General features: G+C 37.1%; 1 protein-coding gene and 2 pseudogenes across 4 annotated transcripts in view; 2 read left to right on the top strand and 1 right to left on the bottom strand.

Annotated features, from left to right (window-relative positions):
* Positions 1 to 19,430, bottom strand: part of JAK2 (Janus kinase 2) — a 148,631-nt gene that overhangs the window by 34,894 nt on the left and 94,307 nt on the right. For all 4 annotated transcript variants that reach the window (XM_073021559.1, XM_073021558.1, XM_073021560.1 and 1 more), the window contains 6 exons: positions 18,297 to 18,448; positions 17,994 to 18,144; positions 17,124 to 17,260; positions 9,153 to 9,342; positions 8,433 to 8,557; positions 8,092 to 8,264 (listed from right to left, as the gene is read on the bottom strand). In XM_073021559.1, the coding sequence (XP_072877660.1) occupies positions 8,092 to 8,264; positions 8,433 to 8,557; positions 9,153 to 9,342; positions 17,124 to 17,260; positions 17,994 to 18,144; positions 18,297 to 18,448 (928 nt within the window). The remainder of the gene's footprint in view (positions 1 to 8,091; positions 8,265 to 8,432; positions 8,558 to 9,152; positions 9,343 to 17,123; positions 17,261 to 17,993; positions 18,145 to 18,296; positions 18,449 to 19,430) is intronic.
* LOC140712927 (all trans-polyprenyl-diphosphate synthase PDSS1 pseudogene) lies at positions 9,349 to 16,012 on the top strand (annotated as a pseudogene).
* Positions 16,125 to 17,117, top strand: LOC140712926 (uncharacterized; annotated as a pseudogene).

The raw sequence follows: 19,430 nt of genomic DNA, 5'->3' as shown, positions 1-19,430 counted from the left end.
GACAGGATTAACGTATGGATGGGTATTTCTACTGGGAGAATTGTTCGGTTATCAACTTCGACTCCTCGACGTTCTCCTGGCTTTAAGTCTGGTGTTGGGGTTATATAAGAACTGAAGCTTAGGCCAGGTGCTGTGGCTCACGCCTGTAATCCCAGCACTTTGGGAGGCCGAGGCAGTCAGATCATGAGGTCAGGAGATGGAGACCATCCTGGCTAACATGGTGAAATCCCATCTCTACTAAAAATACAAAAAAATGAGCCAGGCGTGGTGGTGGGTGCCTGTAGTCCCAGCTACTCAGAAGGCTGAGGCAGGAGAATGGCGTGAACCTGGAAGGCAGAGCTTGCAGTGAACCGAGATCACGCCACTGCACTCCAGCCTGGGTGACAGAGCAAGACTCCATCTCAAAAAAAGAAATAAAAAGAATTGAAGCTTAATTCTTCATAGTCTATATATTCATAGCTTCAATATCATTGATGACCAATGGCTTTGACAGTAAGAGAAGGATTATTAACTTCATCTGTTTTATATAGAATACGTAGGGATGGAAGGGCTTAAAATTAAGACAATGGCAGGTAAAATAGTTCCAACAGTCTCGATTTCTTGGGCATCTGTGGTGCTAATATGAGTTAATTTTGTTGTATTAGGGAAATAATGTATAGAACCAGGGAACTAATTAGGAAAATAATTATAAGAATGTGGTCATGGAAAGTGAGTGGTTCTTCTATGATAGGGGATGTAGCATCTTGAAGGCCTAATTGAACTGGATGAGCCATTAAGACATATAGGATTTAGCCTATAACTTAACTTTGACAAAGTTATATAATGAGTTTACTAATATCTTATTGAGAAAGTCATAGAAGTTATTGATTGGCTTGAAGCCAGTTTCTGGAGGTTCAATTCCTTCCTTTTTCATTTAAAGATTTAATGTAGGCTCTTCGAATGTGTGGTAAGATGATGGACAGCCGTAAAGTCACTCTAAATTAGTAGATGGTTGTTCAGTTGTTATAGTTTTTCTTTTAGAAACAAAGGCTTCTCAGATTATAAAAATTGTTAGCATGACTGTTGTTAATGAGATAAATGAGCCTAAGAATGAGATAATATTTCATGCGGTGTACGCATCAGGATGATGGGAATAACGTTGAGGCATACTGGATAGGCCAAGGAAGTGCTGTGGGAAAAAGGTTAAATTAACACCTATGAATATAATGGTGAAGTGAATTTTAGTGTAGGTCTGATTAAGCATATAACCTGAGAATAGGGGGAACCAGTGGTTAAAGCCTCCTATGATGGCGAACACCGCTCCTGTTGATAGGATGTAGTGGAAATGAGCTACAACATAGTATGTATCGTGTAAAATAATATCTAGTGATGAATTAGCTAGTACAATGCCGGTAAGACCTCCTACTGTGAAAAGGAAGATGAATCCTAGGGCTCAGAACATTGCAGGAGATCATTTGATGCTGCCGCTGTGCAGTGTAGCTAATCAGCTAAAGACCTTGACACCAGTAGGGATAGCAATAATTATGGTAGCAGAGGTGAAGTATGCTCATGTGTCTACGTCTGATCCTACTGTAAATATATGGTGTGCTCATACGATAAACCGTAAGAAGCCAATAGATATTATGGCTCATACTATGCCCATATACCCAAATGGCTCCTTTTTTCCAGAGCAATACATCACGATATGGGAGATCATCCCAAATACTGATAGAATAAGGATACAAACTTCAGGGTGACTAAAGAATCAGAATAAATGTTGATACAAGATAGGATCACCCCCACCAGCAGGGTCAAAAAGTAGTGTTGAGGTTACGGTCAGTTAATAGTATGGTAATGCCAGTGGCTAGGACTGGGAGAGAAAGGAGTAGAAGTACTGCTCTAATGAGGACTGGTTGGACAAAAAGGGGTGTTTGATACTGCGATATGGCTGGGGCTTTATGTGAATAATTGTAGTAATAAAGTTAATGGCTCCTAAAATAGAAGACTTGCCAAGTGAAGTGAGAAGATGGTAAGATCCACAAAGGATCTTGCATGTGTTAGGTTTCCTGTTAAAGGGGGATAAACTGTTCAGCTGGTTCCAGTGCCGGCTTCTACTATTGAGGATGCAATAGGAGTAGGAAAGAGTGGGGGAGAAGTCAGAAGCTCATATTATTTATCTGTGGAAATGCCATATCGGGGGCACCAATTATCAGAGGGACTAGTCAGTTGCCCAAACCCCCAATTATAATTGGTATGACCATAAAGAAGATTATGATGAATGCATGGGCAGTAACAATAACATTATAGATCTGGCATCTCCTAGCAGAGTTCCTGGCTGACCTATTTCTGCTCGAATTAGAAGGCTTAAGGCGGTACCTACTATCCCTGCTCATGCACCGAATAGCAGGTATAGTGTTCCGGTATCTTTGTGGTTGGTTGAAAACAATCAACAATTGATGAACATAAGTGGAAAAAAGGGTAAAATGGCTGAGTAAGCATTAGACTGTAAATCTAAAGACAGAGGTCAAGACCTCTTCTTACCAGCCTTGAGATAATTTTTTATGTTGAATTGCAAATTCAAAGGAGCAGCTTCAATCGTGCAGGGGCTTCTCCCGCCTACCACCCTCCCCCCACTTGGAGGGAGAAGTAGATTGAAGCTAGCTGATTAGGGGATTTAGCTGTTAACTAAATTTTTGTAGGTTTGAATTCCACCAATCTAGCAAGGGCTTAGCTTAATTAAAGTGGTTGATTTGCGTTCAACTGATGCAGAATAGAGTTTTGCAATCCTTGGGTTTGTTACAGAAATTAAGTATAATTCACTTACTAAGGGCTTTGAAGGTCCCTGGTCTTATTTAACCTAAACTTCTAAGTTATAACTAGAATCAGTGGAGAGATGGGTAAGAGGAAGGTAGAAGAAATAAGTGGAGGGAGGAGTAATATGGGTTTTGTGTTTTTGAATTGTCATTTTCGTATTACTGGATGTGGGGAATACTGTCACTGAGATGGAGTAAATTAGGCGCATATAAAAGTATAGGTTGAGTCATGTTATGATAGCTATAATGGTTGGCGTAATAAGACTATTGTTTTTTGAAAATTCTTGAATGATGACTCATTTAGGCAGAAATCCTGTTAATAGAGGTAAACCTCCTAGGGATAGTAGAATTAGTGAAACTATAGGTGTTAATCATGTTAATTTGTTTCAAGTGAGAGACAGTGACAGGGTTGTAGTGCTTATACTTAGGCTAAGTGCTAGAAATGTGGTAACTGTTAAGGTAAATAAATAAGATTTATAATGGTAATGTTTGGATTATAAGTTAGTACTGGGGTCATTCAACCTGTATGAGTACTTGAGGAGTAGGCCAAGATTTTGCAGAATTGTGTTTGATTAACTCCTCCTCAACCACTTACTATAATGGATAGTATTGTAATAGATAGGAGACTGGTCGTGTTTATTGATGGGAAAATTTGAAATATAATCAAGATAGGGGCTAGTTTTTGTCATGTGAGGAGAAGTGTGCCAGACATTAGAGAAGTTCCTTGGGTTACTTCTGGAACTCAGAAGTGAAAGAGGGCTTTTCCTAGTTTTTACTAGGGCTGTTATTATTAAGGATGAAAACTGATTAATAGTGTTTATTATTGTCCATTGCCCGGAGGACAGGTTATTGAAATGGATACCTATAATGAGAATTATAGATGCAGTTGCTTGTGTAAGAAAATATTTGGTAGCTGCTTCTGTAGAGGGGAGATTTATTTTTTTAATCAAGATTGGGGTAAGAACTAGTATATTTATTCCTAGGCCTGTTCAGGTAAGAAATCATTAGCATTGTGATAAGGGTTCCTGTGAAAACAGTAAGGGAGATAATAAGTTGAGCTAATGGATTAATTAGTATGGGAAGGGTATAACCAACATTTTCAGGGGTATGGACCCAATAGCTTATTTAGCTGAACTTACTTTAGGATATGGTTTAATACGTAGCACGGAGAATTTTGGAGTCTCAGGGATGGGTTCAATTCCTATAGTTGTAGAAATAAGAGGATTTTAACCTCTGTTGTTTACTCTATCAAAGTAATTCTTTTGTCAGACTTATTTCCTATGTTTGGGGTGGAATGCTGGAAATTAGGACAGGCATTGAGACATATCATATGCAGAATGCTAATGTAAGTGGTTGGAAATTTTTTCATAAAAAGTATACAAGTTGGTTGTAGCGGAATTGGAGGTATGCTGTTCGGATTCATAAAAACTGGGCAATTAAAAGGAGGGTCTTGGTAATGAAATTTATGGTATCTAGTTCTGGTAAATACATAGTGTATAGTGCTCCTAGAAAAATAGTAGTAGGGCATTTATTACGATAATATTCATATATTCTGCTATAAAGAAGAGGGCAAATGAACTTGCAGCATATTCGACATTGAAGCCTGAAACTAGTTCTAATTCTCTCTCTGTCAAATCAAAAGGGGTTCAGTTAGTTTTTGCTTGTGTGGAAATAAATCATATTATGGCTAAGGGTCATGATGGTAGGAGCAGTCAGAGTAATTCTTGTGTTGTGATGAGTGCATATAAGTTGAATGAGCCACTTATTAGTAGTACTGATAGCAGGATAATGGCTAGGGTGACTTCATATGAAATTGTCTGGGCCACATTGTAATGTGCCAATTAGTATGTAATTTGAATTGGATGCTCATCCTGATCATAGAATGGAATAGACGGCTAGGCTTGATGTGGCTAGAATAAATAGGAGGCCTATATTAAAATTAATTAGGGGATCGGGTATAGGTAGGGGAGTCCAGAAGAGGAGGGTGATAGAAAGGGCCAGGGTTGGGGCAATGATATAAAGCGTAATAGAAAACGTTGAGGGTCATAAGGGTTCACTGAAAAGTTTTACTGGGTCAGCAAATGGTTGAAGCAGTCCATAGGGGCCTACAGCATTAGGTCCTTTGCATAACTGTATATAGCCTAAGATTTTTCATTCAGTAAGTGAGAGGAATGCTATAGCGATTAGAGTGGGAATAATAAATAGGAGAAGGTTAATTATAGGCATATTGTTAAGAAGAGGAGTTGAACCTCTGATTGTAAAGTTTGACGTTTTATGCTATTGCCAGGCTTTGCCATCTTAAGAAACCCTGTTCTTGGGTGGGGTATGTGGTGATTTCCTAGATTGAGATAGCATCATTTATGGGGGGAGGGTGCTTTATGAAATTGGTCCTGTTTCTTGTCCTTTCATACTAGGAGAAATGTTAAATAGATAGAAACCGACCTGGATTACTCTGGTCTGAAATAGATCATGTAGGACTTCAATCGTTGAATAAACAAACCTTTAATAATGGCTACACCATTAGGATGTCCTGATCCAACATCAAGGTTGTAAACCCTATTATCGATATGATAGAATAGGACTGCACTGTTATCCCTAGGGTAACTTGTGCTGTTGATCAAATTATTAGGTCAATGTGTATTAACTCGCTTAGACTAGTGCGGTCTTAGTTTAGGTTGTTCGGAGGTTGAATATGCTATGAGGTCACCCCAACCAAAATTTTTAATGCAGAAATAGTAGGTTAAGGCCTGTAGGCTTTTTGAGTTTTTATTTGCATTAATTAATTAAAGCTCCATGGGGTCTTCTCGTCTTATTTGCTTGTAATTGCCTCTTCACCAATAGGTCGATTTCACTGATTAAAAGTAAGAGATAGCTGAACCCTCATGTGGCCATTTGGTAAGTCCCTATTTAGGGAACAAGCGATTATGCTACCTTTGCATGGTCAAGGTACCGTTAAACATATGTCACTGGGCAAGCAGTGCCTCTAATACTGATAATGCTAGAGGTGGTGTTTTTGGTAAACAGGCAGGGTTAGATTTGCTGAGTTCCTTTTACTTATTGTAATCTTTCCTTAGAGCATGCCTGTGTGGGATTAACAGTATAAATAATAGGGTGCTTATTGTAAAATATTTGGCTGTTAACTGTCAGTGGGTTATTCCAGTCCGATGTAAGCTTATGCAGTGGAGAATATTTTCATGTTATTTATATTAACATTATTGCTTCTATTAAATAATGGATGTTGAGTTTGAACGCTTTCTTAATTGTTGGCTGCTTTTGGGCCAACTATGGAGATATTATTTTGTACTCTATGTAGGAAGGTTGATTCCTAGGATCTAAAGAGCTGTCCCTCTTTAGATTAACAGTTAAACTTACAGGGAGATTAAGTAATTCTGTGGGTAAATTTAAAGTTGAACTAAGATTCTATCTGGACAACCAGCTATCACCAGGCTGGGTAGGCTTAGCACTGCTACTCATGAATCTTCCCACTATTTTGCCACATAGGTGAGTATGCTCTTTCAGCCATTCTTGTGTAGCTCGTTTAGTTTCGGGGGACTTGGCTATGGTTCTCTGTGTAAAGTTATTTCTACTTAATACTTTATGCAGAAGGTATAAGGGCTTGTCTTTGCTTTTTAATGCTTGGCTCAGTTCTTTCATCTTTCCCTTACGGTACTGTATCTATTGTGCCAAGATAAGAATTTCTATTGCCTATACTTTTGTCTAAGGTTGATGGTTTAGGATGGTTTAATAATATTTTCAGTGGGGCTAGGGTTGGCTCAAAGTGATCAGGTTGTGATGAAATCTTCCAGGTGTAAGCTGGATGCTTTAGGTTAAACAAGACTTTGGTTTGTCCAAGTGTACTTTCCAGTACACTTACCATATTATGACTTATCTCCTCTATTCATGAGTAGAGAATTTAAATATTTCTGGAATGATATTTGAGGAGGGTGACGGGTGGTGTGTGCATGCTTCATGGCCTTATTCAACCAAGCACTCTACTCTTGGTTTACTGCTAAATCCTCCTTGAGCTCTTAGATTTCATAAAGGTTGTCATGAAATTTTCTGGGGTAGAAAATGTAGCCCATTTCTTGCCACCTCAGGAGCTACACCTTGACCTAACGTTTTTATGTATTTAGTTGTGCTTACTTTATAACCTTAGGGGATTATTATCATTAATAACAATCAGAGTTGTAAAACAAGGTTATCCTATTACAGCACCTGATTAACTCAAGCACCTAGCAATCGGCAGTATCTTCGCCAGATTCCTCATCACTAACAGTATTGTCCCTACTTCATCCCCCAAACAGATATACCACTGCACCTAAAGCTCACAGCCCTAGGTGTAACCACCCTAGGTCTCTTACTAGCCATGGAGCTTAATTTCATAAGTAATAACCTTAAGGTACCCATTATAGACATTTAACTTCTCCAATATACTAGGTTTTTATTCAGCTACAATTCACCATTCAACCTTCAGAAGCCAAAATCTAGCTTCACTTCTAGACCCAGTTTGACTAGAAAAGTCTATACCAAAAACCATTTCACGAACCCAAACTTCAGCCTCTGTTACTATATCTGCCCCAAAAGGCCTAACCTCTACTATTAATTATCTAATCTATTACCCTGAGTAATTTCAATTGCAACAAAAATACTAACAATGATCAACCAGCAACCACCACTAACCAACACCCATAACTATACAAGGCAGCCACACCTACAAAATCCTCATGAATCAACCCCTCCCCCTCAAAAATTAATCAACTCCCTACACTATTAAAATCAACTGTGATCACCACCCCATCATATTCAACTATTCACCAAACCAACATCAACTGTATTAATAATCCTAATAATAAAGCCTCTCAAATATCAGTACTTGACCCTCATGTTTCAGGATACTCCTCAATAGCTATCACCAGAGTATAACCAAAAACAACCATTATACCACCCAAGTAAATCAAAAAGACTATTAACCCCATGAAAGCCCCACCAAAATTCAACACAATACCACAACCCACAGCACCACTAATAATTAGCCCTAAGCCTCCATAAATAGGAGACGGTTTTGAAGAAAAACCTACAATCCCTATAAACAAGAAAATAATAAAAATAAAGCACATGCCATTATTCCCATGTGGACTATAACCATGACCATAAGACCTAAAACAAAAAGGTTAAATGTAAGACTTAAAAGACCTAAATGTTCACTGTTACTGTAAATATAGAAATGGCGAACTTAAATAACAATAAAGTTTGAAGTCTGTGCTGTAAAATTTCATTTATCATACTGAAATATACTCACCAGAATATGGGACTTTCACCAGGTTCTTTTACTTTATAGTATTCTTTGTCTTGTGGCAAGACTTTGGTTAACCCAAAATCTCCAATTTTAACTCTGTTCTCATTCTCCACCAATATATTTCTTGTTGCCAGATCCCTGTGGATATACCTTTTTGTACCAAGATACTCCATACCCTATGGATAAAACATGTTTCTTTCAGCTAGTTTTATAAACATAAACAATTTAAATGGTCTTAACCCTATATATTCCCTTTATTATCTATGAAAAAGTCTAGATGATTTCCTAACATTTACTTCAATATGGTTGCTTCATCTACAGAAAATAATCAAGATATTAGGTACCTTGCATATCTGAGATGTGTACTGCAGAAGTTTTTTGTGATCTATCCGTTCTTTATGTTTTTGAAGATAGTCTCGTAAACTTCCATATGGTAAATATTCCATAATTAATTTTAGATTACGCCGACCTTTTAACATAAAGGTGGAAACAATATTTCACTCTGCCATATTATACTGATTAAATATTAGAAAACTATCATACATAAATGACTTAAACATATATAAAATCTAAAATGACAAAACTTTATTATACATTAAAGGTGATATAGTTGTTAAGAACATAGTCTTTTTGAATCAAAAACTTGAATAACGAAAATAAATTTTGAATAAAAGCTTTGAAACTACTTGCGTTTCAGTTTTCTATAACTCTTTAGGCAAACCAAAATAAACTGATGAGAAGACTTCCTTTCTCCTCATTTATATCAAACAAAAAACATAAAATTCAAAAATATTTTTATAGAAAATGTAAGCAAAAACCGTTTCTCTAAAAATGATGCTCTCTTGGTAAACTTAAGCAAGAGCTGAAAAGAATGTTTAAACAACTAGCCAAATACTTCCTATAGTTATAGTTTATGATCACCAAACACAATCTCCAGTCATTATAGAATGCCTGTCCCTCTGGGCATTGGCATAAGTCCAGATCATTAGACACCGTACGTTTCTATTACACAGGATGCCAAAGACATATCTTGAATTTCAAATAGGTTTCAATGGGCAGCTTACCAGCACTGTAGCACACTCCCTTGTACTTTACAATGTTGTCATGCTGTAGGGATTTCAGGATTTCAATTTCCCTTTCAAAGTCTCTCAGGTGCTCTTCAGTACTATGCTGAAGCTTTTTTACAGCCACCACCTCCCCAGTGTTGTCCTGTAGAGGGTCATACCGGCACATCTCCACACTCCCAAAATTACCCTAAATGACACATCACATTAGGATGGAAATATCAAGTTTTCAAGGCAAATTACAAATAAATTATATAGAAAATTCTAGTAGCTGGAATTAGCAGACATATCTTTAAGCTTATATTAAGGAACTCTTAGAACAAGAAAAGGAAATACTATCACAACAGGTGCATAGTAAACCTATAAATTTAATTTCTTCAAAAGGAATTACAGGCTGAAATATAAATTCAAAAAAGCATTTAAATAAATGATAAGCATTAATTATCAAGATAAGCCAAGGGACATGCTGAGGAATTCCTAAACTCTTGTCACTAACTTCCAGGAAGAATTTTCCTTTTTTACAAAATACCTTTTCATATCACTGTCAGTGATCTGGATGGAATGTGTCTGTTATGGGCTAAATGTCTGTGACCCCCACCCAAAATGTATATAATAAGCCTTAACCCCATTATGACTGTATTTGGAGATAGCGTCTTGTGAGGAGGTGATAAAAGTTAAATTAGGTTATAAGGGTAGAACCCTCATGTGACAAGGCTAGTGCCCTTATAAGAGGAAGAGACATTAGAGCAATCTCTCCCATGTGAGGACACAGCAAGAAGACGGACATGTGCAAGCCAAGAAGAAACCTCCCAGAAACCAACCCCTGCCAGAACTTTGAACTCAGACTTTCCAGGACCTAGAATTGAGAGAAATAAATGTCTGATGTTTAAGCTACCCAGTCTATGGTATTTTGTTATAGCAGCCGAAACAAATTAAGAAGTAAGAAACTTTTAGCCTATGGGATGACTCTACTTTTTTTTTTTTTTTTGGAAGATGTCTTTAAAGAAATCCACTCTTTTACCTAAGACTCATTAACTACATATAATTGGTAAGTTGCTATAACATTTAAATAAATTATAGGTTTTTGATATTAATCAAATTAGTGTATTTTGGATATTATTGCATTCTTACAGGATAAAACAATGCAGTTCTTGAGTTACAAGATTCTAAGTGACTATATTTTCACTTATATACTTGAAGTCAATTTTTAAAAAAACCTAGACCACGTAGGCTCAGAGTTAAATCTATAATTACACAGTTTAGAAGGTCACACAACAAGGTGGATAGACCCAGGACTCTCAAGTCAGATTGGAACTAGAATATTGATCCACAACTTGCTCTCTCTGTGACCATAGACAATTCACATCTCCCTAAAATGAGGCTTTTCTTCCTTAGAGAATAATAAAATGTCTATCTCATGAGGCTGTTGTGAGAAATTATTCCAAAACATATTTTAGAAAACAAAAGTAGGAAATAAGTTTTATCTTCTTTCCCTCTACTTAACCATGTGTTCATAAAATTTATTTTCCAGTGCCACTATATATTCCTTGAAATTAATGATTTTTAATTATTGTATATTGTCACATGAATGCACTAATTTTTAACATTGTAAACATAAATGTACACTAAGAAAAATTTTTGAATACAGTCATGTCATTGCAATAATATTCTTATAAATAAATATTTGTGTACATCTCTATTAAGGATACTTAAATAGCTGTTCAAAAGATAAGAACATTTCAAAGGGCCTTGATACACACTGCATTAGAAGCTCTCTGGCAGTGGTTACCATTTGATGTTCCAATAAGCAGTGGGAAAATGTGTATTTCATCACATCTTTGCCAACAATGGTCATTATACTTTTTCTAAATCTTTATCACTTTGATAGGCAAAAATCAGTCTCACTTTTAACTTGGAATGCCTCTATTTTTCTTATGGAAGAAGGAGATGAAGAAAAATTCAGTGAAAAGAAAGATTTAAGATAGAAAACCAGAAGAGTTTGAGATAGGACCAGAAAAGAAATCAAATAAGGGAGAGTAAAAGAACTACCAGTGATATGGTTTGGCACTGTCCTCACCAATATCTCATTTTGAATTGTAAACCCCATAATCCCCACATGTCACTGGAGGGACCCGATGGCAGGCAACTGAACCATGGGGGTGGTTTCCTCCATGCTGTTCTGGTGATAGTGAGTGAGTTCTCATGAGATCTGATGGTTTTGTAAGCGTCTGGCATTTCCCCTGCTGGCACTCATTCTCTCTCCTGCTGCCCTGTGAAGAGGTGCCTTCTGCCATGATTGTAAGTTTCCTGAGGCCTCCCCAGCCATGGGTAACTGTGAGTCAATTAAACCTCTTTCCTTTATAAATTACCCAGTCTCAGGTACGTCGTTATTAGCAGCATGAGAACAGACTAATACAACCAGTAAGAGTCTTAAGTGCCTAACCAATGTTGGAAATCAGTTTTCAATGAAAACAATCAAGATTTATATTTGATTTTTTTCTTACAGTGTTTGAGGGATGGAAGCACAATTTTAAAAATGCTAAGTTGTATTGTTCCCGTACTAGGAAAAGTGAAGCAGATAATCAAGGGAAGGAGGGGGTAATATAATTGTAGATACCAGTGAAAGTAGTTTAAAAGATATGAACATTTAAAGGCCCTTGATACAAACTGCTCTATGAGAAGCTCTCTAGAAAGGGTCACCAATTTACATTCCAATAAGAAGAAAGTGTGAAAGACACTAGCAATACCAAAGATATCAAAAATAAGGCATTTATGTTGAAAAAAGCCAAAGGCTATAAAGTTATAGTCAGACAGGGAGATTTCAGGGTAGGAAATTTCCTAAGTAAGGTTATTACAGGGGATTATAGAATTCAAAATGAACTCATTTAATGTAATCATAAGTTTGGGGTAGAGAAGCCAAGGAATTTTTTTTTTTTTTAAGTATTGGAAGGGCATCCAAAATAACGGCAGGAAGTAAGGTGACCAGAAAATAATGAGTACTGAAAGTATTCAAGGAATGTGGGCCAAGATGTTAGCTAATGATGGGAAGAGAGGAAAATAAAAATCATATTCAGAGAAGATTAAGAGTGATGCTGATAATTTCAAAGTAGTCACACTAAGATCCTGATTTCTGAATCCCAGATCTGCACCATGGAGGAAAAAGGAATAAAGAGGATTTCGAAACAGCTGGGAGTGAAGTGAGAAGGTAAAGGATATAAAGAACATAAGAGGTTTCAGGCTCCAGGTCCCAGGAGGAGGATCGCAGGCCAGAGGTGGAGCCGCCGTCTTGCCACGACTTTCAGACCATGGCCTGGCGCTGGTGGCGTGGCAGCGCGGGCCTGTTCGCGTGGCAGCGCGGGCCTGTTCCTGGAGCCAGCAGCACGGTGACCCGGGCCCGGCTCCCCGAGCCTGGCGGGGCCGCCGCTGCCGATGACTAGTGCAGGCTCATAGGCGGAAGGGACTTGACTTGTCCTATTTTAATCTTGTGAAGCATTTAACACCAGCCTGTCCAAATGTATATAGTATATCACGGTTTCATCACACAACCCCGTACAGTAAAACACACAGTGGTGAGAAATACCGATCCTTTCAAACTCGGTTGGGGAGACTTGAAAGGTCTGTACGAGGACATTAGAAAGGAACTGCTCACAGGGCCGGGCGCCGTGGCTCACGCCTGTAATTCCAGCACTTTGGGAGGCCAAGGCGGGAGGATCTGGAGGTCAGGAGATCGAGACCATCCTGGCTAACACGGTGAAACCCCGTCCCTACTAAAAATACAAAAAATTAGCCAGGCGTGGTGGCCGGTGCCTGTAGTCCCAGCTACTCAGGAGGCTGAGGCAGGAGAATGACGTGAACCCAGGAGGCGGAGCTTGCAGTGAGCGGGGAGATCTGGCCAGTACACTCCAGCCTGGGCGACAGAGCGAGACTCCGTCTCAAAAAAAAAAAAAAAAAAGGAACTGCCCATATCAACAACAGAACTTAAGGAAATGTCTGAATACTACCCTGATGTAAAAGGAAAAGCCTTTTGACCAATTATTATGGTGCTAATGGCCCAAGCATGTAATAGTCATCATAATAACTTCTGACATATGCTAGCTAGCCAGCGCGCCACAGCCTTAATTGCAGAAATGATCCACACTGCTAGTCTGGTTCACGATGACGTTATTGATGATGCAAGTTCTCAAAGAGAAAAACACAGAGTAAGATCTGAGGTGAAAAGAAAGCTGTTCTTGCTGGAAATTTAATTCTTTCTGTAGCATCTATAGCTCTGGCACAAATTGGAAATACAACTGTTATATCTATTTTAACCCAAGTTATTGAAGATTTGGTGTGTGGTGAATTTCTTCAGCTTGGGTCAAAAGAAAATGAGAATGAAAGATTTGCACACTACCTTGAAAAGACCTTCAAGATGACTGCAAGCCTGATAGCCAACAGTTGTAAAGCAGTCTCTGTTCTAGGATGCCCGGACCCAGTGGCGCATGAGATCTCCCATCAGTACGGAAGAAAATGTAGGAATAGCTTTTCAGCTAATAGATGATGTACTGGACTTCACCTCATGTTCTAACATGGGTAAACCAACATCAGCTGATCTGAATCTCGGGTTAGCCACTGGTCCTGTCGGGTTTGTCTGTCAGCAGTTCCCAGTTTGCCGGGAGATACAGACAGAGCTCCACAGTATGTATTACAGAGTGATGGTGTGCAACAACCTACCTACCTCACCCAGCAGTACTGCCGTGAAGCAGTAAGAGAGATCAGTAAAGTTTGACCATCCCCAGAAAGAGATACCCTCATTCAACTTTCAGAAATTGTCCTCACAAGAGATAAATGACAACTCTTTCTGTTCTTTCTGGCAGCTATCTCACCAGACTGTGCCTAAAAAATCTGGAGAATACACTTTGTTTGCTTCATCTGCAGATAACCAAAAATCATTTTAAAAGATATCAAATTTATTGATGGGCAATTTATTTTTTTATTGCAAAATTTTTTCAGAAAACTTTTAAAATGTAATTAAACCATCTGAATCTGTCATTCTAGTCCTATAAATCCTAATTGAGGTATCTTGATGGTTATATGTGGTACTGTTTACACTGTTAACATCCACATGTAAGGCTATTACACAAATAAATAATCCATGTTAAAATTTAAAAAAAAAATAGTATATAAGCATGAGGATAAAGGAAGAAAGCAAAAACAAGCCAGATTTCAAGTAGCAAAAGAAAAGATTTCACAATAGTTTCTTGGCTCCTTTTACAAACAGTATGAAAATATTTTTTTAAAAATAAAAAATATATACCATTATTTCTCTTGGCTTAAAAAATATGAAAATAATTTTAAATATACATCCCTCTTTGGAATATTTTCACCATACCACTAATTGAAAAGGATAACTTAAAGGGATACAGTAGCTAATTTTTATAAAATGAAAAGGTGACATGCAATCATTTTTGTAGGAATGGCTTCAATAAGGCAATACAAATAGCTAGACAAACCATGGAACACATCAATTACTTCAAACAAAAGATGAAAGTAAAATTATGATGTTAAATGCAGATAGGAAATATCCACATTAAAATATCTATGACTGACTAATGATTACACCATTTTCCTTTCATTTCCTACAAACTAAATTACTAAGAAATATATTTCATTGTACATATATTTTGAAAATGCCTTCCTTAGACTTTCTTCAATTTACTTATGTTTAAAAGAATTTTAAGCTCACAGAAAAATGTTAAAAAGCAAAAGAAAATTAACTCAAAATTACAATAATGGGGAATGTTGTAAATAAATTATGGTATATTCACTTTTAGAATTATGTCTTAAAAGAATATTAATGGGAAAATCTTGATATATGAAAAATAGCAAGTATAGAATTATATATATAGAATGGTTTCACTATTGAAAGAAATTGTTTGTGTAGTTGTTCAGAGACTACAACAAATGGAATGTATCTTCATTGTTATATCTTCCAATTTCTCTAAAAGCAGTATCTATATCACTTTCATAACTAGAAAAAATTACTTGAAAAGATAACTTTATAATTTAGTCTGCTGTTTCCTTTTTGTTAATCTAAATTAGTGATCTTTTGATGTATTCTTTGTTATGTCTACTTCTTAAATACCAGTATGTATTCCATTGTTTTGACAATATATGACAAAATTGTGTGCCTAGTAATCTGTTGGGATCTAAAGGAACTTTTTTTAAGTCAAGGGAAAAAAAGGCACGCAAACAAAAACCAAGATCTAATAAACAACAAAAGACTATATGATTAAGTTGTATAGAAGAAACAATAAATGCTGTAAGTTCCCAGAAAAGAGGAAAATCAATGACATCTGGAGATATGTCAGGAAAATATGAATTTAGGAATAGCTGATAATAACAGACAACATTAATATAGTACTTACTAGTGAGAACCTTATCCTAGCAAGCTTATGTGAAAAAGAGAGCTTGCCGCTATGGTTGGACCTACTAAGAACTGAGCATTCCCTGGTATCTTACTTATAATATGTAGGTTATACATGACTGTATGACCTTTTAATAGACAGAGCCTCTGCTAGTGAATATGGCACAGTCAAAATCCTAGACCCTAAGCAATCAGATTAATTCTCCCTGAGATGACTAAAGGCAGAAAGGCAGGTAGAAAAGCTTATGTATTCCTTTCTCTATTTCACTGAATCACTTACAATGAACTCCTGCTACCAAGAAACAGTCTCTTGGTCAAGTCAATTTGAGTAATACTGCCTAATTCATCATCCTCTTGAAGATGTTCCATGCACATTACACGTTAAAGCCTCTGAAAAGTTCTTCAGTTGTAGGGAAAAGAAAGAGAGATCAGAGTGTTACTGTCTGTGTAGAAAAGGAAGATATAAGAAACTCCATTTTGACCTGTACCCTGAACAATTGCTTTGCCCTGAGATGTTGTTAATCTGTAACTTTGCCCCAACCTTAAGCTCACAAAAACATGTGTTGTATGGAATCAAGGTTTAAGGCTAGGGCTGTGCAGGATGTGCCTTGTTAACAAAATGTTTACAGGCAGCATGCTTGGTAAAAGTCATCGCCATTCTCCAGTCTCGATAAACCAGGGGCACAATGCACTGCGGAAAGCTGCAGGGACCTCTGCCCTGGAAAGCCGGGTATTGTCCAAGGTTTCTCCCCATGTGACAGTCTGAAATATGGCCTCATGGGATGGGAAAGACCTGACCATTCCCCAGCCCGACACCCCTGAAGGGTCTGTGCTGAGGAGGATTAGTAAAAGAGGAAGGCCTCTTGCAGTTGAGACAGAGGAAGGCCACTGTCTCCTGCCTGCCCCTGGGAATTGAATGTATAAAACCCAATTGTACATTTGTTCAATTCTGAGATAGGAGAAAAACCACCCTGTGGCAGGAGGCGAGACATGTTGGCAGCAATACTGCTTTATTATTCTTTACTCCACTGAGATGTCTGGGTGGAGAGAAGCATAAATCTGGCCTACGTGCACATCCAGGCATAGTACCTTCCCTTGAACTTACTTGTGACACAGATTCCTTTGCTCACATGTTTTCTTGCTGACCTTCTCCCCACTATCACCCTGCTCTCCTGCCACATTCCTCTTGCTGAGATAGTGAAAATACTAATTAATAAACAGGAAAATCAGAGACTGCTGCCAGTACGGGTCCTCCATATGCTGAGTGCTGGTCCCCCGGGCCCACTTTTCTTTCTGTATAATTTGTCTCTTATTTCTTTTCTGTCTCTCATCCCACCTGATGAGAATTACTCACAAGTGTGAGAATTACTCACAAATGAAGCTGGCCCCCTTCATTCAGTAAAGACAGCTGTTTATTTAACACAGCATTTCTCCAACATCTGACAACCAAACCTTTTTTTTTCTACAAGCATTCTTTAAAATGTTGTAGAAAGTGAACTTTAGAAACACTCTAAGTTTTTCCTAAATGAAATGATTATACTCTATTTGAAAAACTTCTGCCAATTTACCTTGCCGAGTTGCTGTAGAAATTTCAAATGTCTCTCTTCAAACTGTGTAGGATCCCTGTCTTCAAAGGCACCAGAAAACCCTAGGGCACCTATCCTCATATTTGGTAACATGTCATTTTCTGTTAATAGTTCATAATCTGGAGAAATAAAGAATATTACCACCTTAAGTTAGCAAATAACATTCTCTGGACTAAACTGATATACATTCAAGTTGGCCAAAATAATCATGAGTTACAAATACTAAATGATACAGGGAAACTCAAATAATTTAGATTATATTAATGGGAGCCTTTAATCATTACCCATAATCTGAAAGGCTTTCAAGAGAGACTTGGCAAAGGATAAATATTTGTTTTCCAAAATAAGTAGTTTTCATATTCATAAAGTAAGGTAATATACTGATATTTATTGTGAGAAAGGTGAGTAGTACTAGGGTAGAAAGCACCTATAGGTCAAACACCTGCATTTCAGCTCAGTATTTTGAAAAACGAGAGAACAAACCAAAACAAATACAGCTCATGTTTAGAAAATCAATCAATTATAAAATATGAGAAATGTTAAAAAGAATTGATTTTTTTAAAGTCAATTGAAGCAAAAAAAAAAAACACTGTAATTTACAACTCATTAAATGGAAAACTAAAATTAGGTTACTGAAAGAGAAAAGGTCTTTTTTAAAAAAAGGAAATAATTCTCACTCAAGGAGATTAGAATATGTATAAAGCATGAAAAGCCATATGAACATAAGAAATTAAGAGGGCCTAAATGACATCAAGAAAATGTTTTAAAGGAATTAAAAATTAGTAATGATTCATTAAATACAATAAAGATAGAAAGCTGGAAAATCAATAAGATCACTCCATAAATACATACCTGGAGTAAACAAACTGTTAAGATCTCGTATGACGGCTCTGAAAGAAGGCCTGAAATCGGATTCATAATCCATACAATTATTTATAAGGTTTGCTAATTCTGCCCACTTTGGTGCAGGAAGCTGATGCCTATCTTCATAAAATTGTAGCTTCTATAATTAAAGAACCACAAAGAGAATATATTGTGTAATGCCACACCAACCTTCTTTTAAAAATTAGATGGGCTAAAAAATACAAATCATGTGAAAGTAATATGAAAGTTCAGAGATAGAGTAATTCTAACTTAGTCTATATATAAACTTACTCTTTGAGAATCCAGGGCACTTAGAGGTTTATCTCCTCCACTGCAGATTTCCCACAAAGTGGTACCAAAACTCCATTTGTCCGTTGCCAAATTTAAATTTTTAGGATTTTCAATGCATTCAGGTGGTACCCATGGTATTCTCTCCTGAAGAACTTTTAAATGATAAGAACAGAGTAGGGTTAAATAATTCACAAGTAAACCAATCTTTTATATGTAAATAGCTTTAAAGTTCAAATCTTTTGAATAATCAGGTCTATTTTCTGTATTTTGGAGGGGGTGGATGTGTAAGTGCACATGACTGCATAAGCTTAAGAGCCAGAAGGGACCTTCAAGGTCATCTAGTTCAATATCTCATCTTCAACGATGACAACATGGAGACACATGATTAAGTAATCTGCCCGAAGCCACACAATTTGTTAGCAGCAGAGACAGAATTAGAATCCTATACAGTGAGTTCTGAATCAATTAATCTTTCCATTAAACCGTAGTGTCTCAACTGGCATACCATTTTTCATTAGTTTTACCTTCAAAAAAAAATTTTTTTTTGAGACAGGGTGACACTCTGTCACCCAGGCTGGAGTGCAATAGCACAATTGCAGCTCACTATGCTTTGACCTCTTGGGCTTAAGTGATAAAGCAATCAGTCTCCCAAAGGGTTGGAATTACAGGCATGAGCCACTGCGCCTGGCCAAATCTTTTTTTTTTTTAGTATAGTTTATCCTAAAATTGTCCCATGATACTTTTTGGTATTTCTTCATAATGCGTAAGTAGTAAAGGTAATGTTACATCATTCAGAGATGTTCTACTGATTTAATAGCCTTGGCAATTCTCACTTGCAGATGATAAAAAAAAAAACAAGGACCAACATCGTTTATAGCAGAGGCATGGCTAAATTGCACCAAAATATTCTAGGTATATGGAATTGATACAGGTGGGCTCTGCTCAAATCATGGAATTTCTCAAGCAAAGTTTCTGTGGTCTTTGATTCCACCAGAAGGACTGTATTCAAGAAAGGAAGAAGCAATATAACCCTACTTTCTGGTATTCTGACATAGACAGACAAATAGATTGATTGACAAATACGTTCACCAAATGAATACATTTTTTTCCATCTTCACTTCTGATTCCAAAGGA

The sequence above is a fragment of the Chlorocebus sabaeus genome, chromosome 12, assembly GCF_047675955.1.
Source record: "Chlorocebus sabaeus isolate Y175 chromosome 12, mChlSab1.0.hap1, whole genome shotgun sequence".
Taxonomy (NCBI): domain Eukaryota; kingdom Metazoa; phylum Chordata; class Mammalia; order Primates; family Cercopithecidae; genus Chlorocebus; species Chlorocebus sabaeus.
This window is presented reverse-complemented; position numbering and strand designations above follow the sequence as displayed.